At 59.9% G+C, this 23,638-nt stretch overlaps 1 protein-coding gene across 1 annotated transcript in view; it reads right to left on the reverse strand.

Annotated features, from left to right (window-relative positions):
• Positions 1-7,697: 7,697 nt before the first annotated feature.
• Positions 7,698-23,638, reverse strand: part of ITGA2B (integrin subunit alpha 2b) — a gene marked incomplete at its 5' end in the record, with an annotated part of 80,456 nt that continues 64,515 nt past the window's right edge. The window contains 6 exons of the mRNA XM_084615661.1: positions 7,698-8,712; positions 18,752-18,874; positions 19,382-19,483; positions 20,320-20,433; positions 21,025-21,150; positions 22,165-22,317. Of these exons, the coding sequence (XP_084471787.1) occupies positions 8,617-8,712; positions 18,752-18,874; positions 19,382-19,483; positions 20,320-20,433; positions 21,025-21,150; positions 22,165-22,317 (714 nt within the window). The 3' untranslated portion in view covers positions 7,698-8,616. The remainder of the gene's footprint in view (positions 8,713-18,751; positions 18,875-19,381; positions 19,484-20,319; positions 20,434-21,024; positions 21,151-22,164; positions 22,318-23,638) is intronic.

Consider the following 23,638-nt stretch of genomic DNA (forward strand, 5'->3'; position numbering starts at 1 on the left):
ACAGACGCAGGGAGCGGGGCCCTGCCCCAGGGACCCGGGCCCTGCCCCAGGGACCCCAGTCTCAGCAGGCAGGTCAGAAGCGGGTCCCTTCCCAGGGAAAGCACCTCCTGACGCCTGGCCCTTAGCATCACAGACTATCAGGGCTGGCAGGGACCTCAGGAGTCATCTAGTCCAACCCACTGCTCAGAGCAGGGCCAATCCCCAACTAAATCCTCCCAGCCAGGGCTGGGTCAAGCCGGACCTTAAAAACCTCAAAGGGTGGAGATTCCACCACCTCCCGAGGTAACGCATTCCAGTGCTTCACCACCCTCCTAGTGACAAAGTTTTTCCTAATATCCAACCTAGACCTCCCCCACTGCAACTTGAGACCATTGCTCCTTGTCCTGTCCTCTGCTACCACGGAGAACAGTCTAGAGCCATCCTCTCTGGAAACCCCCTTCAGGTAGTTGAAAGCAGCTGTCAAATCCCCCCTCATTCTTCTCTTCTGCCGCGCTCCCACTCCCCTCCGTCTTGGGTTTTCCAGATGGACCCTGGCCTCCCCCCTCTTCCCTCTCACCGCCACCCCCCAGGTCAGGCCCATGGGCAGGGGCTTCTCGCCCTGTGGATGCTCATAGGGGCCTTTGCCATCTGGCACCTTTTGGCCCTGGGTCACCAGCTGAGACAGGTTCTCCCACAGGGGAAATGGGGTTTTCTGTCACCTGGGGGCAGTTCAAACAGCTGGTGAATTGGGCGGCATCGTCCGGCCAGCGTCCCTCTGGGTGCACTGCGCCAGGCTGCTCACAGCTTCCCCGAAGGCGGCCCCTCTGCAAGCTGCTGCTGGGGGGCTGGAGGAGATCGCCTTCGCTGTCACGGGGCTGGGCAGTGGGCTGGGTCATTTCCTCATCTCGCTGTCTGCTTGTCATAACTCTGGGGACAATCCCCCCATCCTGCCAGCCAAGCCCTGCGTAGAGCAGGGACCAGCAGAGGCCCCGCTGCAGGGAGCTGAGGGGGGCCCCATGGGCGATGCGGGGGCCCCTCTGAACCCTTCTCAGCCATAACGTCCTGGGGAAACACAGCCTAAGTGCGCCAACGTGTGGGCTCTGTTGCTGCTCCCCAAGGCCCTCCCCTGCCTGGGGCGTGGGCGACGCGGGTGAAATTAAACACGAGCATTGGGGTGGGGCTGGGCTGAGCATGGGGCTGGGAGCCAGGACTGCTGCAGTACCCGGGCAAGGCCGCCTCTGGCCTCAGCTGCCCCACCAGCAAAAGGGGGAGGATCATGTTCGTAATGCCTGTCCCCTGTCCCCCCGGCTGCCATGGAAACCAATGAGCTCCAGAAATGTGACTGGCCCAGGCCCCTCAGAGCCAGGGCAAGAACCCAGGAGTCCTGCCGCCTACCCCCGTTCTAACCACGTCACCTACAAACCGCTGCAGCTCTGGGTAAAAGGCACCGCCCCCGCGAGCCCCTTCCCCAAATGCAGCCTGGCCCCTAGCCCAGGGGACACGCACCAGGATGGCCCTGGCCAGGCACGCTGCATGGGGCACATGGGGGTAGTGCTGGGAGTGGCCCAAGGGGGAGCTGGGGACACCCGGGCTGTAGGGAGAGCTCCTGCGTGGGCAGAACAGGGCCCCGATGGGCCTGTCCACCTCCCAGCGCCAGGAGCCCAGGTTGTCAGCCCGGAGCCCAGGGCCACGGGGCATGTGCTGCTGGTGACTCGTCTGCACTAGAGCTCCTGGCGCTGCCCCTGGCAGAGCAGAGCAGAGCAGAGCAGCAGTGGGGAAGGGGCTGGCGTCATGGCAACCAGACCATCTTCACCGTCTGCCCCACTGTCTAGCAGAGCGGCCTGGGCTCCCGGCAGCTCAGGGCCTCCATGTTGCTGAGAGCATTTTACCTGCAGGCAGCGCAGCCAGCTGGGGGCCAGAGAGGGCAGGACAGGGGGTTAGGCTCTGCCGGGCCCACTCGGTGCTTCTGGGGCTGGTGGGAGAGCTGGGTTGGGCTGCGCGTTCCCAACTGGCTGCACAATGCACACCCCCCCCACGCACGCGCACACTCATGCCCCTGTGTGCACACACCCCTACACACACACCCACACCCCGCACGCGCACACTCACACCCCTGTGTGCACACACCCCTACACACACACCCCTACACACACGCACACACCCCGCACGCGCACACTCACGCCCCTGTGTGCACACACCCCTACACACACACCCCTACACACACCCCTGCACGCGCACACTCACGCCCCTGTGTGCACACACCCCTACACACCCCCCACGCACGCGCACACTCACGCCCCTGTGTGCACACACCCCTACACACACACACACACCCCGCACGCACACACTCACACCCCTGTGTGCACACACCCCTACACACACACCCCTACACACACACCCCACACGCGCACACTCACGCCCCTGTGTGCACACACCCCTACACACACACCCCTACACACACCCCCCGCACGCGCACACTCATGCCCCTGTGTGCACACACCCCTACACACACACACACACCCCGCACGCGCACACTCACACCCCTGTGTGCACACACCCCTACACACACACCCCTACACACACACACCCCCTGCACGCACACACTCATGCCCCTGTGTGCACACACCCCTACACACACACCCCTACACACACACCCCGCATGTGCACACTCATGCCCCTGCGTGCACACACCCCTACACACACCCCCCCCACGCACGCGCACACTCACGCCCCTGTGTGCACACACCCCTACACACACACACACACCCCGCACGCACACACTCACACCCCTGTGTGCACACACCCCTACACACACACCCCTACACACACACACCCCCTGCACGCACACACTCACGCCCCTGCACGCACACACCCCTACACACACACCCCTACACACACCCCCCGCACGCGCACACTCATGCCCCTGCGTGCACACACCCCTACACACACACACCCCCATGCACGCGCACACTCACGCCCCTGTGTGCACACACCCCTACACACACACACCCCCACGCACGCGCACACTCACGCCCCTGTGTGCACACCCCTACACACACACCCCGCACGCGCACACTCATGCCCCTGTGTGCACACACCCCTACACACACACACACACCCCGCACGCGCACACTCACGCCTCTGTGTGCACACACCGCTACACACACACACACACCCCCCGCACGCGCACACTCACGCCCCTGTGTGCACACACCCCTACACACACACACAAACACACACACACCCCGCACGCGCACACTCACGCCCCTGTGTGCACACACCCCTACACACACACACACACACGGCCCTGTGTGCACACACCCCTACACACACACACCCCGCACGCGCACACTCACGCCCCTGTGTGCACACACCCCTACACACACACACACACCCCGCACGCACACACTAACGCCTCTGTGTGCACACACCGCTACACACACACCGCACGCGCACACTCACGCCCCTGTGTGCACACACCCCTACCCACACACACCCCTACACACACACACACCGCACGCGCACACTCACGCCCCTGTGTGCACACACCCCTACACACACACACACACCCTGCACACGCACACTCACGCCCCTGTGTGCACACACCCCTACACACACACACACACCCCGCATGCGCACACTCGCGCCCCTGTGTGCACACACCCCTACACACACACCCCTACACACACACCCCCCGCATGCGCACACTCACGCCCCTGTGTGCACACACCCCTACACACACACCCCACACGCGCACACCCCTATACACACACACCCCCCTATACACATGCACACACCGCTACACACACGTGCGTGCGTACACACCCGCTACACACACATCCCTATACGCATGCACACACCTCTGTGCATACACACCCCTACACACACACACACCCTATACACATGCACACACCCCTACACATACGTGTGTGCGTACACACCCCCTACACACGCACACGCACATCCCTGCTCATGCACACACCCCTACACACACATATACAGTGTGCGCACACACGTGCCCCTATCCATGCACAACCCCTACACACGCTGTGACGAAGTGGGACTGTTCTTAATGTTTCCTCTGAATAGTGTGGGGGTGCCTCAGTTTCCCCTAGGCAGTTCTTAAGTCTCTAGGGGGCGGGGTAAGGGTGTATGATCGTTGCAGAGCCCTAGAGGGCAGGTGTGTGCAGGGGTCTGGACACAGAGAATGGCCGACACCCTGTTTCCTGGCCACTGATGGCCTGGGCCCTTCCCCCCTGCAAGGTGAGAGCTAAAGGGTTGGAGAACAAAGGAATCAAGTGACCTCCTGGCCCGGAAAGGGAGAAAGCCCAGGGGAGGAGGGGCTGGAGGGAGTTTCAGTTTGGGGCTGGCTGGGACATGGAGTGAAGTGCAGACAGGGTTGTCGGGCTCACTCCCCCCCAAAATGGACCCGGCTGAGGGGTCCCGTTCTCTGTACCTACAAACTCTGTGTTAGACCATGTTCCTGTTGTCTAATAAACCTCCTTTTTTTACTGGCTGGCTGAGAGTCCCGTCTGACTGCGGAGTTGGGGGGCAGGACCCTCTGGCTTTCCCAGGACCCCGCCTGGGCGGACTCACTGTGGGAAGCGCACGGAGGGGCAGAGGAGGCTGAATGCTCCGAGGTCAGACCCAGGAAGGTGGAAGCTGTGTGAGCTGTGTGTCCTGCAGACAGGCTGCTCACAGAAAGGCGACTTCCCCAGAGTCCTGACTGGCTTCATGGGGAGCAGTTCCAGAGCATCGCCCGGGGACTCCGTGACAACTGGTGGGAGCGGTGGGATGTACTGCACCCCGTGGGTGGCGCTTCCTGCAGTAAGTGATGGGGGAGCAGTAAAACGAAGGGGGATCGCCGAGGACCAGGTGTGCTGAAGGCCCAGAGAGGAGCGGTTTCGGGGGGCAGTTAACCCCTGGGAGTGTGTGACCAGCGAGAAGGACTGTGCAGTAATGGGGTCCCCTGGGGACTGTGGTGGGCCGTCTCAGAGGCGGAGGAGCCTGCGGCTTGGCCCTGGCAGAGAGAAGGACTTTTGCAGTAACAGGGTTCCCCTGGGGATTGCAGTGAGCAGTCCCAGGGCTGGAGGAGTCTGCAGCTCGACCCTGGCAAAGAGGTGGTGACCTCGAGAAGGGCTGGCACACTAGGGGTTCTCCCTGGAAACCGTGGGGAGCTGAGAGCACACAGGCCTGTGAGTCCACAACAACTTGGGAAAAGCGGAGTGACGGCCTGTCACCGTCTCCTTAAGAAGGACATTGTAACCCTGTGCAGAAAGAGAGGGTTGCGCATTGGAAAGTTCACCAAAGCACAGTTCATCATGCAGCTGGAGGAGGATGACCACTCTAAGGAACAGATTCCTGACCCAAATGGGGCTATAGCAGGATCTGGGAGCAGCTGGAGTGGGAGCCAGGCACCCCCAAGACTCCTGTCCCCGACCAGACGAGGGTCTTCACGATCGGGTTCCCCATCGGGGGATCGGAGATGGACGGGATTGGAGCTGAGTCCGAGAGAGCCAGAGGACTGTGGGAGACAGCGAGAGCCCGAGAAAGAGCTGCAGAAGCAGCAGCAGCATGAACTGGCGGTGGGAGAGCGGAGAGGCCTAGGGGACCTCCCCGGGGTGAGTGGGGATAGACCCCGGGGGGCCAGTTCCGCAGGGAACCTCAAGACTAAATTGCTGCCCCTGGTTAAGGAGGGGGGGGATGTGGATGCCACCTCACTGCCTTTGAGCAGGCTGGAGATCTGAACCAGGGGGACCCTGCGGAAAAGCCCCGGTGTCTAGCTCCCTTGCTGGGTCCCAAGGCCACAGACTCCGTCAGCCAGATGGGTGGGGAGGTGGACAGGCTCCCACTCCTGGTCCCAGCCTATATGTCTGTGTGGAGTCTCCTGGGGCCAGGCCCCTCAGACCCCCAGTGGGAGCGGAAGGTGATGGTCAATGGGGAGACATTCCTGGCGTGGCGAGATCCTGGGACAGAGAGAACTGGTGTCAGGCCCTGGGTGGTGCAGCCTCAGATGCTGAGGGGCTGTGTGAGCTGGGTGAGGGTCCCAGGGACGAAGCCCCTCGCCCTCCCTATGGCCCAGATCCCTGTGCAGACCCAGGAGGGGTCGGGCTGGCTGGCTGTTGGGGTGCTCCAGGACACTAGCTGCGAGACCCTGTTGTGGGGTGACTGTGTCTCTTTGGGACAGGATCCAGGCCCTGCTCCTGTAACGGCCAAGGGTTTGAATTTGAATCCAGGGAACAAAACGGTGGAGAGGGAAACAGTCAGTGAAAATGCAGATGACCTGGCTGGCAGGGGGAGGAGCGGCTAGGCTCAGGCTACCTGCCTTCCTGTAACCAGACCCCTGGGGCTGGGTGGGACAGAGAGATGCTCCCCACCCCCCTGCACACCGGAGAGGGGGGCTTAGGGGGCTCAGGCTCTGATGCAGTGAGGAAAGCAGCGAGCTCGCTGCCTACCCCCACTGGGACAGCAAGGGCAGCGCTGAGCAAGGGGGGAGATAAGACCCCAGCTGAGTGGGGGGAGACACAGGCAGGGCAGGGGATCTCTGGGGAGTGGCAAGGTGCTTGGTAAGGAAAGTCTGGATGAGCCTAGGCAGCCTTGTGAGCTGATGGCTGTGTCTAGTCAGCGGGGTGGGAAGGCGAGGAGAGTGGAAGATGAGTGTCCCTGGACCTTACCTGTTAGCTGGGTGGAGAATTGGGACAGTGAAGGAAATAGAACAGGAGGACTTGTGGCACCTGAGAGACTAACATTTATGTGAGCATGAGCTTTTGTGAGCTAGAAGAAACCAGCCCTGTCCCTGTCCTCACCTCCCCGCTGCAACCCTGACCTCCTCCCACGCCCCTCCCTCCCGACCCACAGCCCTGGGCTCCCCACAGCCCTGCCGGTGCCCCTCACTCCCAACCGGCGGCCCCCTGCGCTCCCAGCCCTGGGCACCCCACACTCTGCTGCTGCCCCTCACTCCCGACATTTAACGCCCACTGATATTCCCAGCCCTCCCTGGCCCCGTGCATTGGCATGGGCGGCATCAGGGTCATTTCCCGTAGTCGCTAACGCCGGGCTCCACCATTGGAGGTGGCCTGTAGGAGAGTCCAGGAGACCTCATTCCTTGGGCCCCAGTGGACGCCCCCACCGCCCAGGCCCTGATTTCTGGAGGGGCTGAGCAAGCACTGCTCCCACTGCAGGCCCTGGGAGCTGTGACATATCCCCCCCCCCCCCCCCGGGACACCTTTATGCGGAGGCCAATGGTGAGCATGCTGGCAGCAGTGGGCCCCTTGGGCTAGTGGCCCCGTATACCAGCGGCCAGGCACCGCGGCAGGTTTGCAGCAACAAGAGACGAATGCTCAGCCCCGTGGCAGCCCAAAGCCAGGCCTAGGGCTAATTCCCACCCCCTTGGCACCAAATCCTCCCATGTCGCCCCCCCCAGTCGCTAAGGGGCAGACCTGGCTGAGCTGCATGCAGCCCTGCCCCAGTTCCCCTTGCCTCCCCCCAGATTCCAGCTCTCTCATGCCCCGACTCAATCCCAGCATCCGGGGGGGGGAGGGTCTTCTTATTGCCTCTGTGCCAAAGGGCTGAGGCAAAGCTGTTGCCCCCCAGGGATGCTGGCACCACTGCCCTGCACGTGAGGGTCCCACCTCCACCCCACACTACCCCCACTCCCATCCAGGTTTGCACCACGATCGCCTGCCCCCCCTACCTGCGGACCAGGAAAGGACGCCCTGCACAGGGGGCTGTGAGCACGTTTATTGCACAGAGGGAGCAAGAGGAGGGAGGCTACAATTCCCTGCTCCCCACGGCCAGGAGTGGGGCCTGTGGTGCAGGAGCAGTGGGCGGGGAATGGGAGAGGGCCCCCCAAGGGTGCAGCCGGGGGCTTGGTGCTCTGCCCTCCAAGGGGGGGGGGCCTCGGCAGCTGTTTGATCGCCCTAGAGCTGATCAGCCTCTGCTCAAGAGGCAGCGCCAGGCGCCAGGCTCACAGGGCAGCCGCTGCGTGGGGCATGGGGCTGGGCAGCAGGCTCCAGGGCCAGCTGCTCTGCCACGTCTGGGGTGGGGGAGGAGTTTCCCCCCAGGGCAGCTGGGCAGGGACCTGAGGGGGTTTCCAACTTCCTCTGAAGCCTTGGGGGTGGATCTGTCACCTTGTCAATTCCCTGCTCGGGGCCCTCGGTCGCTCCTGGTCTCCCCCAGCTCTGGGCTCAGCACCGGGGGCCTGGGCTGTACTGGGAGCAGACGAGTTGATCCAACAGCCCCTTCTGGCCTTGGACTCTGTCTCAGCCCCCCCGCGAGTGCCAGGGGGCAGGACTGAGATCCCAGCCAGGCACGGCCTTCCTGGGGCTGAGCCGTTGGCATGGCTGGAGGGGCACTTTCCTCTGGCCAGCCCTGTCCGTACCTGGACACGGCCTGCCACAGGGTGCAGCCCGGGCCCCTTGGCTGGGAGGGGCAGCAGCTGGGAGAGGAGGTCGCTGTGGGCTGGGGAGCTCCAGCTGGCGAGGGGCAGGGCTGTGCACATGACAGAGGAGCAGGGGGCAGGAGCCGTCTGTCCGTCTGGCTGGCGCAGGCCACCGAGGGACAGGCCCCAGGCACGGGCTGCACCGGCAGGAGGTAGTGACGGGAGCGCAAGGAGGGGACCAGTTGGGGGGGCGCCCCCTACTGGCCCCTCCCTATGCATGGCTCCCCCGTCTCATCACTCGTTAGCTCCTCCTGGTTGTCCGTGGGTGGCCGGGTCCTCTTGAAAAACCCCATCTGTGAGAGAGGGAAATAGTGAAACCGGACCTGGCCTAGGCCCCAGATCACCCAACACCTCCGAACAGCCCAGCCCCCAGACATGACAGGGTTCCCCTGAACAGCACCCCCCAACAACCCCTCAAAAAGGCCCTTCCAAAGGGCATGCCTACCCCCACAGCCCCCGCAGGCACGTTCCCCCCAAGCCCCACAAACACCCCTCCAACAGCCCCCCACCACCACCCCCGGCAGCAGCAGGCTCAATGGGACCTGGGAAATCTGGTTCTCCAGCTGCAGCCCCACAGCTGGAGGCCACATTTCAGCGCATCTGGGGGATGAAACTTCCTCTGATTGGCTGCCCACCCCACTGCCCCGCCTTCTGGGGAAGAGCAGCCAATCAGGGCTGTGGCAGGCCGCGCTCTCCTTCCCCCCTCCTGTGAGCAATGGGGACAGGAGGGAGCCTCTGCCCCTCCTCCCACGCACCTGCGGCACCCGCCTGGAAGGAGCAGGGCCCCCACTGCAGCCCGCTGGCTGGGGCCGGGGATGTGGGGCCCCCAGGGTTGGGGGGCCGGCAGATGTACCGTTGCTTTCATTTCTGCAGGGACAGACCCCCCCCCCGACCCTTCTGAGCACTGAGCCAGACCTCCAGGGTGCCCCCGCGACTAGCTGGGCCCCCGGCTGGGCCCCCCTCCCTGGGCGTGAGACCTGCAGGGCTAGAACCTGTAGCCGGCACGGGCTGCCCCGTCAACCACGCATCGGTGGAGGCGGATTATGGGAAGCCCCGCCTCCAGAGTTTGACAGGCAGAAGCCTCATGGCTCCTGATTGGCTCCCCGCCACCCAAGGGGCGTTCCAGGAAGTGTCCAGGCAGCAGCTCCGAACACCTGTAACTGCTCCAACACCCACCCCTGCTCCTGAGCTCCTGGCTTCCGCCTTGGTTTGGCCTGAGCTTCGCCTCCTGACCCCGGTATCGACCCTGGCCTGGAACCTGACCACGAACTCCTCCATGCCCCCGGCTCTGCCATGGGGCCTGCCTGCCCGTGTTGGATCCTGACAGCTTGCCTGAGCCACCCTGGCCTGTGGTGCGGGAAACGCATTACCCTGGGGGGACACAGGGGCAGCAGACCACTCTGTCGGCCTGCCCCAGCGGGCCCTGGAGATGCAGAAGGGGGCTGACCTCTTCCAGGAGCTCCCCACCCTTCGAGACCGAATGTCGCAGCTCGCGCCAGAGAACCAGGCTCTTTGCGGGCAGTGGGACAATGTGCACAGTGGCGGGTGCTGAGAGCCACTGACCCAAACTGTAAACCCTGCATATGATGGAAACCATGTCCCAGGCGTGGTGAGCACTCCCCGCACCCTGAGCTCCAGGTCTGCCTCTGTGTTGCGGAGAAGCTCACCGAATCCCACCACAGTGGGCACTGGTGGATTCCGGGGCAGCGGACAAAGCAGCCCATCCAGTTCAACCAAAGACGGTCCTTGACCGAGTTGGAACTATAGATGGCTCCTGTCATCGGGCCAGTGACACAGGCAACGGTACCGCTGGAAGTTGCCATTCAGGACCATCGGACCTCCTCCAGTTTGGGACAATTTGCTCACCACTCTTCCCATAATCCTTGGCGTTTCATGGCTGTTAGCTCATGACCCACATATCCTTTGGCATGAGCACCAAGTTAGCCTCTGCTCCAAATTCTTCCAGCATGTCTGCCCTGCATGCGCCATCTGACAAACCCCAGAAACCAGACACACGCCCCGGCCCTGGCCATGGGTCCATTGGGACCATCACCAGAGTTGGCTTTGGCACTGTCCCCCAAGCACAGCGACTGCTGTGACGTCTTCAAGAAGAAAACCACTGACACCGCACCACACCACGGTTTTATAACTGCTCAACTGAGCTGCACCCAGGGGCCAAGATGCCATTTGGCCATATCTGCATGATGTAGTAACACAGATCAGCCAGCTCGGGTTCCAACCTCCAGGAGAACCCAGCCAAGGGTTTTATATGGCCATCTACCTCTCCTGCCAGGGCCCTAGTTCTGTTTGTTAAAAAGAAAGATGGAACCGTGCACCTATGTGTGGATTACTGGCCCTCAATCTGGTTATTCCTTCCACTCATCCCAGAACTACTGGACCCTATACAATCAGCCCAGGTATTCAAGAAACTCAACCTACAGGGGGCTACAACCTGGTTCGGATCCATCAGCAGGAGTGAAAGATGGCTTTTTGAACCCAGTTCAGCCACTACGAATACCTGGGAATGTCATTTGGCCTCACAAACGCCCCTGCAACATTGCAGCGCTTAGTGAACAAGGTCTTCCATGGCATTCCAGACCAGTACATCACCATCCACCTAAATGATATCCCCGTCTTCTCTGAGGATCCTGAGCAACATGCCCTACGACGTAGCACTCTATACGATTTTATGAAAGTATGCTGATGAGTGTGAATATAATGTAACTAAAATATGCTTCATGCAAAAGGTCTTTTGCAAGGTATCATTACAAAGCATATAATCTCCTGAGTGTGGTCATCCTATTTCTATAAATGTATCACTCTTGTATCAGAAACTAGAAATATGAAATATAACTCTGAGGGCCTATTGTAATTATGCAAAGCATGGGCCATTAATGGTGGTTTGGAATCTTGATGGCTCCCAGCAGCCAGGACAATTGACTGTGGATGGCTCTGTTTGCAGGCAGGCCTTCCTGCGAGCCAGGCTGGGAAGAATGAAGGCTTGGGGTCTCACAGGACATGTGACCATGTCACCTGAACTGGAATCCATCTTTAACCTGGTGTTTTTCCATTGAGAAGGAGGGCTGAGAACCCAGAGGGACAAAGGATTCCTGCCTTATGTAAAAGATATATAAGTGGGTGGAACAGACTGAAGAGGAGCCATCATGATGCTCCTCCCTAGCTACCACCTGAGCTGGAACAAGGGCTGTACCAGGGGAAAGGATTGTGCCCAGACTAGGAAGGTGTCCAGTCTGTGAAAGAAACTTATTAAAACATCTCTAAGGGTGAGATTTTATCTGTATTCAGTTTTATTACTGTACTAGACTTAGACTTGCGTATTTTCCTTGGTAATTCACTTTGTTCTGTCTGTTACTATTTGGAACCACTTAAATCCTACTTTCTGTATTTAATAAAATCACTTTTTACTTATTAATTAACCCAGAGTATGTATTAATACCGGGGGGGGGCATACAGCTGTGCATATCTCTCTGTCAGTGTTATAGAGGGCGAACAGTTTATGAGTTTACCCTGTATAAGCTTTATATAGGGTAAAATGGATTTATTTAGGGTTTGGACCCCATTGGGAGTTGGGCATCTGAGTGTTAAAGGCAGGAACACTTCTGTAAGCTGCTTTCAATTGAGCCTACAGCTGTTAGGGGACGTGGTTCAGACCTGGGTCTGGGTTTGCAGCAGGCTCGCGGGTCTGGCTCAAGCCAGGCAGGGCGCTGGAGTCCTACGCTGGCAGGGCAGGAAAGCAGGAGCAGAAGTAGCCTTGGCCCATCAGGTAGCCACTCCCAGGGGGTTTCTGTGACCCAGCCCGTCACACGCCCAGCATGTCCGGTCGGTCCTGGAACAGCTCTGCCAACACAGCCTGTATCAAAGCTGGAAAAGTGCAGCTTTGACCAGTGCTCTGTGAATGGACCCCAAGAAGGTGGGGCACTCTCCCAAAACATCAAGTTCCTGCAGCGCTTCCTGGGTTTCACTAACGTTTATAGATGTTTCACCTCTGCGTTTGCAGGCGACATTGCCCCATTGACGCCACCTTTACCTGGGCTGTGGCAGCCCCACAAGCATTCGACCGGCTCAAGATGATCTTTGCCAGCTCCCCGCTCCTGGTCCATCCCGACTGATGCCTCCAGTGTGGCAATTGGGGCCTTACTCTCTCAAAGACATGGTCCCCAACAGCACCTCCACCCTTGCACCTGCTTTCTCAGATGCTCACTCCAGCTGAACAGAATCACAAAGCTCTACATAAGTTGCTTTTAGCCATCCAAGCGACCTTCTTAGGATGGTGCCACTTTCTGGAGGGTGCATCGTACCCAGTACAGGTCTACACGGAACATAAAAACTTGGAGTATCTCCGCTGAACCAAAGCATCGAACCAGAGGCAGCTTCGCTGGGCCCTGTTCTTCCCACACTTCAATTTCACCGTCACGTACCAGCCGAGGACCCAGACCAAGACTGCTGGTGCCTTGTCCCAAAGAGGGGAATATCTCGCCATCCAGGAGTCCCCCACGTGGAGTCCCCACATGATCTTAAGCCCTGGAACTTCCTGGGTGCTACAGTTCCCCAAGACCTCATGTCACTGATCCACTCAGCGACACGGAAGGTGCCCCCTCCCAAGGAACTGAAGACAGCAGGCCAGGGCCAACACTAGGTCCAGGATGGCTTGCTCTATGTCAAGGGCCGCTTGTATGTTCCACCAGGACCCCCCAGTTTGAGGTACTGCGGCTCTGTCTTGACTCGCCATTAGCAGGCCACCGGGGCACCTCGAGACTCTCTGTTTGGCCGCCCTCACCTCAGGTGCCCCGAACATGCACTACAGTCCGCTTGACGGCTGATTCCTGTGAAAGATGCACCCGCTCCAAGGTGCCGCGCTCGCAACCCCTCGGCACCCTACTGCCTGTGTCTAAGGGGCACACTGTGGTTCTCACGCTGGTCGACCAATTGACAAAAGTGGTCCATGGCATCCCCATTGTGCACCTGCCCTCTGCAGAAGAGATGGCCCAGCTCCCGGCGCCTTGCATCCTCTGCCTCCCCGGGTCCCTGCAGAGCGGCACCAGTGATCGGGTCCGCAGTTTGTGTCGCGGTTTTGCTTGGGGTCTGCACTTGCACATCCACTGTCTCTCCCCACAAACGGACAGTCAGGCCACACGAGGGAATCAACGGTTAGAACGATGCCTGTTCTGCTTCATGAATTTCCACCAGGACAACGGGTCGAGCCTCCAGTCCCGAGCAGAGTTTGCTGGCAGCAACACCAGCCGTGTCTCCATTGGGCAGAGTCTGTTCTGTGCCAGCTGTGGCTTGCACCCCCATCTCCACTCAGCTATACCCAACAACTCCACCAGTCCTGCAGCCACTGACGGAGTGCAGCACATCCATGGGGTCCAAGAATGCAAGGCCCACCTGGACAAGGCTGAGGAGAACTAAAAGCGGTACGCTGACCGCCGGCATTCACCGCCGGGCACAAAGGGTGACTCTCAGCCCTAAACCTCCACACCAGCCGGCCATGTTGTAAACTGGACCCCTGATCCCTGGAGTCACATTCCATCCGCCAGCCAATCGGCCCAGTGAGCGGGATGCGTCAGTTACCCAGGTCGCTCACAGTACACCTGGGTTTCATGTATCCTCACCAAGCTCAACCTCTGCCCTCTCCAGTGTGGGTTCGAGGACACGAGGAGGATGTGGTCCATGAGACACTGGACTCCAAAAATCAGACACGGCTCTCTCTGGTGCCTCAGAGCCGGGTTGGGCTGTGGCCCAGAAGAGCAATCCTGGGAGCCCACAGCCCAAGTCCATGCCCCCAACCTGCCTTTGCTGCAGCCCCTCCCAGCAAACCCCGCCAGCAGGGGGCACCCCTAAAAGGGTGGGGGGGGGACTATGTGGCTCTGGAAAGAAGGATAAAAGAGTTTGAGGCACAAGTGGTGTTCTTGTCCATCCTCCCCGTGGAAGGAAAAGGCCTGGGTAGGGACCGTCGAATTGTGAAAGTCAACGAATGGCTACACAGGTGGTGTCGGAGAGAAGGCTTTGGATTCTTTGACCATGGGATGGTGTTCCATGAAGGAGGAGTGCTGGGCAGAGACGGGCTCCACCTAATGAAGAGAGGGTAAGAGCATCTTCGCAAGCAGGCTGGCTAACCTAGTGAGGAGGGCTTTAAACTAGGTTCACCGGGGGAAGGAGACCAAAGCCCTGAGGTAAGTGGGCAAGCGGGATACTGGGAGGAAGCACAGGCAGGAACGTCTGTGAGGGGAGGGCTCCTGCCTCATATTGAGAAAGAGGGGCGACCAGCAGGTTATCTCAAGTGCTTATATACGAATGCACAAAGCCTTGGAAACAAGCAGGGAGAACTGGAGGTCCTGGTGATGTCAAGGAATTATGACGTGATCGGAATAACAGAGACTTGGTGGGATAACTCACATGACTGGAGTACTGTCATGGATGGTTATACACTGTTCAGGAAGGACAGGCAGGGCAGAAAAGGTGGGGGAGTAGCACTGTATGTAAGGGAGCAGTATGACTGCTCAGAGCTCCTGTACGAAACTGCAGAAAAACCTGAGAGTCTCTGGATTAAGCTTAGAAGTGTGAGCAACAAGAGTGATGTAGTGGTGGGAGTCTGCTAGAGACCACCGGACCAGGGGGATGAGGTGGATGAGGCTTTCTTCCGGCAACTCGCAGAAGCTACTAGATCACAGACCCTGGTTCTCATGGGAGACTTCAATCACCCTGATATCTGCTGGGAGAGCAATACAGCGGTGCACAGACAATCCAGGAAGTTTTTGGAAAGCGTAGGGGACAATTTCCTGGTGCAAGTGCTGGAGAAGCCAACTAGGGGGGGAGCTTTTCTTGACCTGCTGCTCACAAACCGGGAAGAATTAGTAGGGGAAGCAAAAGTGGATGGGAATCTGGGAGGCAGTGACCATGAGTTGGTTGAGTTCAGGATTCTGACACAGGGAAGAAAGGTAAGCAGCAGGATACGGACCCTGGATTTCAGGAAAGCAGACTTCGACTCCCTCAGGGAATGGATGGCCAGGATCCCCTGGGGGAATAACATGAGGGGGAAAGGAGTCCAGGAGAGCTGGCTGTATTTCAAGGAATCCCTATTGAGGTTACAGGGACAAACCATCCCGATGTGTCGAAAGAATAGTAAATATGGCAGGAGACCAGCTTGGCTTAACAGTGAAATCCTTGCGGATCTTAAACATAAAAAAGAAGCTTACAAGAAGTGGAAGATTGGACAGATGACCAGGGAAGAGTATAAAAATATTGCTCGGGCATGTAGGAATGAAATCAGGAGGGCCAAATCACACCTGGAGCTGCAGCTAGCCAGAGATGTCAAGAGTAACAAGAAGGGTTTCTTCCGGTATGTTGGCAACAAGAAGAAAGGCAAGGAAAGTGTGGGCCCCTTACTGAATGAGGGAGGCAACCTAGTGACAGAGGATGTGGAAAAAGCTAATGTACTCAATGCTTTCTTTGCCTCTGTCTTCACTAACAAGGTCAGCTCCCAGACTGCTGTGCTGGGCAACACAGCATGGGGAGTGGGTGGCCAGCCCTCCGTGGAGAAAGAGGTGGTTAGGGACTATTTAGAAAAGCTGGACGTGCACAAGTCCATGGGGCCGGATGCGTTGCATCCAAGAGTGCTAAAGGAATTGGCGGCTGTGATTGCAGAGCCATTGGCCATTATCTTTGAAAACTCGTGGCGAACGGGGGAAGTCCCGGATGACTGGAAAAAGGCTAATGTAGTGCCCGTCTTTTAAAAAGGGAAGAAGGAGGATCCTGGGAACTACAGGCCAGTCAGCCTCACCTCAGTCCCCGGAAAAATCATGGAGCAGGTCCTCAAGGAATCAATCCTGAAGCACTTACATGGGAGGAAAGTGATCAGGAACAGTCAGCATGGATTCACCAAGGGAAGGTCATGCCTGACTAATCTAATCGCCTTCTATGATGAGATAACTGGCTCTGTGGATGAGGGGAAAGCAGTGGATGTATTGTTTCTTGACTTTAGCAAAGCTTTTGACATGGTCTCCCACAGTATACCTGAAAGCAAGTTAAAGAAGTATGGGCTGGATGAATGCACTATAAGGTGGGTAGAAAGTTGGCTAGATTGTTGGGCTCAATGGGTAGTGATCAATGACTCCATGTCTAGTTGGCAGCTGGTGTCAAGTGGAGTGCCCCAAGGGTCGGTCCTGGAGCCGGTTTTGTTCAATATCTTCATAAATGATCTGGAGGATGGTATGGATTGCACTCTCAGCAAATTTGCGGATGATACTAAACTAGGAGGAGTGGTAGATACGGTGGCAGGTAGGGATAGGATACAGAGGGACCTAGACAAATTGGAGGATTGGGCCAAAAGAAATCTGATGAGGTTCAACAAGGACAAGTGCAGAGTCCTGCAGTTAGGATGGAAGAATCCCATGCACAGCTACAGACTAGGGACCGAATGGCTAGGCAGCAGTTCTGCGGAAGGACCTAGGGGTGACAGTGGACGAGAAGCTGGATATGAGTCAGCAGTGGGCCCTTGTTGCCAAGAAGGCCAATGGCATTTTGGGATGTATAAGTAGGGGCATTGCCAGCAGATCGAGGGACGTGATCGTTCCCCTCTATTCGACATTGGTGAGGCCTCATCTGGAGTCCTGTGTCCAGTTTTGGGCCCCACACTACAAGAAGGATGTGGATAAATTGGAGAGAGTCCAGCGAAGGGCAACAAAAATGGTTAGGGGACTGGAACACATGACTTATGAGGAGAGGCTGAGGGAACTGGGATTGTTTAGTCTTCAGAAGAGAAGAATGAGGGGGGATTTGATAGCTGCTTTCAACTACCTGAGAGGTGGTTCCAAAGAGGATGGTTCTAGACTATTCTCAGTGGTAGCAGATGACAGGAAAAGGAGTAATGGTCTCAAGTTGCAGTGGGGGAGGTTTAGGTTGGATATTAGGAAAAACTTTTTCACTAGAAGGGTGGTGAAACACTGGAATGTGTTGCCTAGGGAGGTGGTGGAATCTCCTTCCTTAGATGTTTTTAAGGTCAGGCTTGACAAAGCCATGGCTAGGATGATTTAGTTGGGGATTGGTCCTGCTTTGAGCAGGGGGTTGGACTAGATGACTCCTGAGGTCCCTTCCAACCCTGATATTCTATGATTCTATGATTCTATGAGGTAAGATCCTGCAGGTCTAGTACCCAGGGCTGCAGAGCTACCAGGCAGCCGGCCTCTCCAGACTGCCACCCAGCAGCAGCTGTAACCAGCCCGTGTAACGACCCGCTGTGGACTCTGACCATGTGTGACGAAGTGGGACTGTTCTTAATGTTTCCTCTGAATAGTGTGGGGGTGCCTCAGTTTCCTCTAGGCAGTTCTTAAGTATCTAGGTGGTGGGGTAAGGGTGTATGATCATTGCAGAGCCCTAGAGGGCCGGTGTGTGCAGGAGTCTGGACACAGAGAATGGCCGACACCCTGTTTCCTGGCAACTGATGGCCTGGGCCCTCCCCCCCTGCAAGGTGAGAGCTAAAGGGTTGGAGAACAAAGGAATCAGGTGACCACCTGGCCCGCGAAAGGAACAAAGCCCAGAGGAGGAGGGGCTGGAGGGAGTTTCAGTTTGGGGCTGGCTGGGACATGGAGTGAAGTGCAGACGTGGTTGTCTGGCTCACTGCCCCCCAGAATGGACCCAGCTGAGGGGTCCCGTTCTCTGCACCTGCAAGCTCTGTTTTAGACCATGTTCCTGTCGTCTAATAAACCTTCTGTTTTACTGGCTGGCTGAGAGTCCCGTCTGACTGCGGAGTTGGGGTGCAGGACCCTCTGGCTTCCCCAGGAGCCCCACCTGAGTGGACTCACTGGGGGGAAGCGCACGGAGGGGCAGAGGATGCTGAATGCTCCGAGGTCAGACCCAGGAAGGTGGAAGCTGTGTGAGCTGTGTGTCCTGCAGACAGGCTGCTCACAGAAAGGCGACTACCCCAGAGTCCTGACTGGCTTCATGGGGAGCAGTTCCAGAGCATCGCCCAGGGACTCCGTGACACCATGGCAGTCCTGCCTCAAGGGGTCTGACAGGCAGCAGCCTCCTGGCTCCTGATTGGCTCCCCGCCCTGTATAAACCCAGCCTGGCTCTCCTGTAGCTGCCACGCCCCTGTCTGCTCCCCAACTCCTGGCTCTGGCCTCGCCTCCTGACACCTGACTTGGCCCCGACCCTTGGTATCGACCCTGGCCCGGAACCCGACCGTGGACTCCTTGGTTATCCCCAGGGTCAGGTTTGGCCCTGCCCTGCCCATGTGGGGATCCTGATGCCAGGAGCCCCCCGGCCCCGGCTGGGCTAATCTGCCCGGGAGTGGCTCTGTTCTGGCAGCCTCACCTTCCACAGGGCGCAGATGAAGAGGGCCAGGAGCAGGAGCCCGGCCAGCACAGCCAGCACCACCCCCCAGGCGGGGATCTCCTTCTCAGCATCGGGGCTCGCCCGCACCACCTCCGTGTGGGCCTGGGGAGGGACAGCCAGGTCAGTGGTCTGGTATCAGGTGCCCCACGGTGCCGCCCTCTGGCCCAGGGAGCTGCAGCCAGTGCGGGATGGGGTGCTCTCACCCACACCCTCTGTGCCCCATCAATGTGCCCTGGGGCCAGTCCAAGGTGCTGGCTGCCCGCTCTGCCAGGGCACCGTGCCCTGGATCCGCTTGGCTCGGCTCTCCCCACCCACAGGAGCGCCCCAGCCCCAGGCGGAAGAGCGCGCCCTGGCCAAGCTCCGGGGTGCGTGGTGCTCAGTGCCGGCTTCAGTCTCTTACTGGCAGGAGCCAGGTCCTGAGCCATGGGCCCCATGCCAATCGGTATCTGGGGGGCAGGGCCTGGGGGCATCAGCAGGACGCTGCAGGGCTAACAGAACCAGCCCAGTGCTCAGCCAGCCCAGCCCCCAGCACAGAGCAAGGGGGCTGCCGGTGGCCCCTCCCACTGGCCGTGGCCCCTCTCCCTTGCAGCCCCCCGCCCAAGGACGTACCGTGGCGTGTCCGCTGGGCAGCACTTCGGGCTGGATGCGGTAGGGCATGGCGGAGACGTTGAACCAGGCCTGCGACTGGATGATGAACTGGTCATAGGGCCACTGTGCGAGAGAGAGCCCCGGGGGGCAGCAGGAGTGGCCCAGCGCTCACTGGCAGGGCTGTCCCGCTGGGGACGTGCCCAGGCCTGCAGTGACTGGCCGTGCCTGCGAGGGGCTGAATGCCCTGCATGGGCGCTTTGGCCACTGGCGGGGCTGGGCCCAGCAGGCAGCATCTGGGAGGGGCTGATCCCGGAGCAGGGGCATGAGGGGGACGTGACGACAGGCTGGACTCCACCGCCCCCTGGCCGGGCCCCACTGCCCTCTGCTCTTCTGTGGGGCCGTGAGACCCCAAGGGAAGCAGGGCAGCTGGGCCTCTGCCCATCCAAAGGGAGCTGATGGAGCGTCTCCAAGCTCCGGGGGACTCGGTCCTGCCCTGCAGGGAGCCCGGACTCCTGGGTTCTATCCCCAGCTCAGCGACGGACTCGCTGTGCGAGCTTGGACCAGTCACCCTCCCAGGCCCCAGCAGTTCAAACGATGGGTGCTAGGGCTCCTGAAAATCCAGGCTGTCACTGCTCGGTGACCCCGAGCTTCCGGCCTCCGCCCCAGGGTGCCTTTCAAAGGAGGTGTGCACAGCATGTCTGGCCCTGCGACGTCCCAGAGACCAGAGCTCGGGATGCTGCACTGCCAGGGCGGGGCTCACGCTGCCAGCCCTGAGAGGCTGGGCTTCAGCCAGTGCTCTGGGGTCTGGAGAGCTCCCTGCCGGAGGCGTGGACCTGGGAATAAATACCGGCAGGTTTCCAAGGGACTCTCGCCTTGGCCTGGTCAAATCTGCCCCAGGGTCGACAAAACCTGTCATGCCAGCCAACGGGCGAGTAGCTGGGAAAAGTCCACATCCCCACCTTCCTGACGCTCTGCATCCACAGGACGGAGTGGATAGTCACCATGGCCCGCTGGTCCCTCTCCAGCATCTCCACCTTGCACAGCACGGCCGCACAGGACTGGCTGCTGCAGTTCTGCCACAAGACAGTGAGTCAGCCCCGACCCCTGGGCCCCCGCCCCCTGCCCCCTATGACACCCGCGACCCCAGCCAGCTGCAGGGTTTGGATCCAGAGCCTGGGGGTGGGAATTAATTTGTCCTCATCTGGGTCTTCACGCTCCTCCCAGGGAGGTCCCACCCTGGGCACCCAGCTCCAAAGCAGATGGGGGGCAGGGCGGGAGGGAGGGAGGATGCCGGCCCAGCATTGGAGCTGGCTTTGGGGTGTGCGGCCGCTGGGGGAGCAGAAACAGAGCTCTCTCCCCGACAGCACAGTCCATCTCGCCCACAGAGTCTTCATGGTCTCCCAGCCATGCTCTGGCTGCAGGCCTCAAACGGCGATCTGACCTACAGCCCCCCACCCCCCCATGGGGGGGCTCCCTCCCACCCACTTTGCAGCCACCTCGTGTGTATGACAGGGAGGCTAAAGCTCAGGAAGCCACACCCCTGGGGGCACTGCCTTCCCCACACCCGGGGCTCCCGCTCCCCCAGATTCTCTGCACAGTGCTGGGCCTGGCCAGCACCCGCTGGGGCAAGGTCTCCTGGCAGAAACCTCCCCCCTTCTCCTTACCACCAGGGTGGGCTCCCTGAGAGTGGCTGGGCCTGCCTCGGCCTTGTCTACCTCCCGTCGCTCCCGCCTGTGGACCGGCTGGTAGCTCATGTGGCCAGGGGAGGCTGTTGGTCTCTGGCCCTCCAGCTGGAAAGAGAGGGGACACGGCCTCATCTCCACATCCCAGTGCTGCGGGGATAGGCCCTATGGACCAACCTCCGTGCCAAACCAGCTCCGGGATTTCTCGGTCCCCCTCAGCCCCTCCACACCAGCTCAGCACCCCCGGCAGCCTGAGCAGAGCCCCCAGATGCTGCCCCATGGAACCAGTTCTTGGGGAGTTTTGATGTTTGGAATTTCCTTCAAACTGGAAACTGCAAACGAGTTTGCGTAGAAAACATGAACCCTGGGTTTCCAGACCAGACTCTGCTTCCAGGGTCCTGTAGCCCGCGACTGAAACTGACGGGAAAGGATCAGTTTCACAGCTGCTCCTCAGTGGTGAGCAGCAGCGAAAATGACAAGACTCATGACCATCTATTTCCGTCAGCAGCTGCCACGCGGACTGGCCCAGGGCTGGGGACCCCAGGGCTCCCCCATTCCAGGGTGAGTCCATGTGCCAGGGCTGCCCTGGAGCTGCAGACCTTGCATGCCTGGACTCCTGACCAACCCACCCGGAAACCGCCTGATTCCCGTGGAAACGTGGCCTTCAACAAATCAGCATTTTCCAGCTAAACGCTGCTTCCTCGGAAACCTGCGGCAGGGTCCACTTCGGGCTCCCACCCTGCGGCTTGGTGGGGCGCAGCCGGCTCTGCTCCCAGCACACGGACAGCACACCCTCACAGCTTGGCCCCATAGGCTGGCGGCTGGCTGGGACGGCAGGACTGGAGCCGCTTTGCCTGCCGGCACCTGGGAAGATCCCACATCAGAGCCTGCCAGGTGCACTCCGGCCACACGCTCCATCTCACCTGTCACCTCCTCCCTTTGGGCCCCATGCAACCTGCGCTGCCCCCAGCTCCCGTCCACTCTGGCTCATGGAGGGACAGGTGCCTGGCCGCAGAGCTGGGATGGCGACAAGGGGCCTGTCTGCTAGTAGACAGAGCCAGGGGCCCCTGGCCTGGGAGTAGCCTCCTGCCCCCCACCGGTGCAGCAGATCCCCACTCCTACCCCCAGAGGGTTGAGCCCCGTGGGGCTAGAGCAGTTGATCCTCCCCTCCGTGCTGAGCTCCGTCATGTACAGCAAGAAGTCGTCCTGGAACTGGTTCGGGAACTCCACCCACAGCTCCGCCTGACTCACGGTGCCGGGGCCCTGGTTGTGCAGCTTGGGGAGGGAAGGAGAGACGAGTAATGCTGGGCGGGAGAGGGGGCGCCGCGCTGGAGGGAGGCATCGGGAGGCCCTGGCCAGGCTGGGCTTGTGGCGTTTCAGTGTCTCGCAGCCCTTTGTGCAGTCTGCGCAAAGACGCCTGTTTGCTCAGCTCCGCACAATGCGTACCTGGGAGCACACACAGCTACGAATGGGCAGGACTGAGGGGGAGCGTGTCGGACACCGGGCGTCCATGTGTCCATAGTGAGCGTGTGTGTGTCTCTAGTCAGTGTGTGTGTGCGTGTGCAGTGTCTGTGTGTCTCTAGTCAGTGTGTGCAGCGTATGTGTGTGTGTGACGTGTGCATGTGTCCACGTGCAGCGTGTGTAGTGTGTGTCCGGGTGCAGTGTGTGTCCGGGTGCAGTGCGTGTCCGGGTGCAGCGTGTGTCCGTGTGTAGTGTGTGTCCGGGTGCAGTGTGTGTCCGGGTGCAGTGTGTGCAGTGTGTGTCCGGGTGCAGCGTGTGTCCGTGTGTAGTGTGTGTCCGGGTGCAGTGTGTGTCCGGGTGCAGCGTGTGTCCGGGTGCAGTGTGTGTCCGGGTGCAGTGTGTGCAGCGTGTGTCCGTGTGCAGCGTGTGTCCGTGTGCAGTGTGTGTCCGGGTGCAGTGTGTGCAGCGTGTGTCCGGGTGCAGTGTGTGTCCGGGTGCAGTGTGTGTCCGGGTGCAGCGTGTGTAGTGTGTGTCCGGGTGCAGCGTGTGTCCGGGTGCAGTGTGTGTCCGTGTGTAGCGTGTGTCCGGGTGCAGTGTGTGTCCGGGTGCAGCGTGTGTCCGTGGGCAGCGTGTGTCCGTGTGCAGTGTGTGCAGCGTGTGTCCGGGTGCAGCGTGTGTCCGGGTGCAGTGTGTGTCCGGGTGCAGTGTGTGCAGCGTGTGTCCGGGTGCAGTGTGTGTCCGTGTGTGTCCGTGTGCAGTGTGTGTCCGGGTGCAGCGTGTGTCCGGGTGCAGTGTGTGTCCGTGTGTGTCCGGGTGCAGCGTGTGTCCGTGTGCAGTGTGTGTCCGGGTGCAGCGTGTGTCCGGGTGCAGCGTGTGCAGCGTGTGTCCGGGTGCAGTGTGTGTCCGGGTGCAGCGTGTGTCCGGGTGCAGCGTGTGTAGTGTGTGTCCGGGTGCAGCGTGTGTCCGGGTGCAGCATGTGTCCGGGTGTAGTGTGTGTCCGGGTGCAGTGTGTGCAGTGTGTGTCCGGGTGCAGTGTGTGTCCGGGTGCAGTGTGTGCAGTGTGTGTCCGGGTGCAGTGTGTGTCCGGGTGCAGTGTGTGCAGTGTGTGTCCGTGTGCAGCGTGTGTCCGGGTGCA

The sequence above is a fragment of the Lepidochelys olivacea genome (genome assembly GCF_965140295.1).
Source record: "Lepidochelys olivacea isolate rLepOli2 genome assembly, chromosome: 27".
NCBI lineage: Eukaryota > Metazoa > Chordata > Testudines > Cheloniidae > Lepidochelys > Lepidochelys olivacea.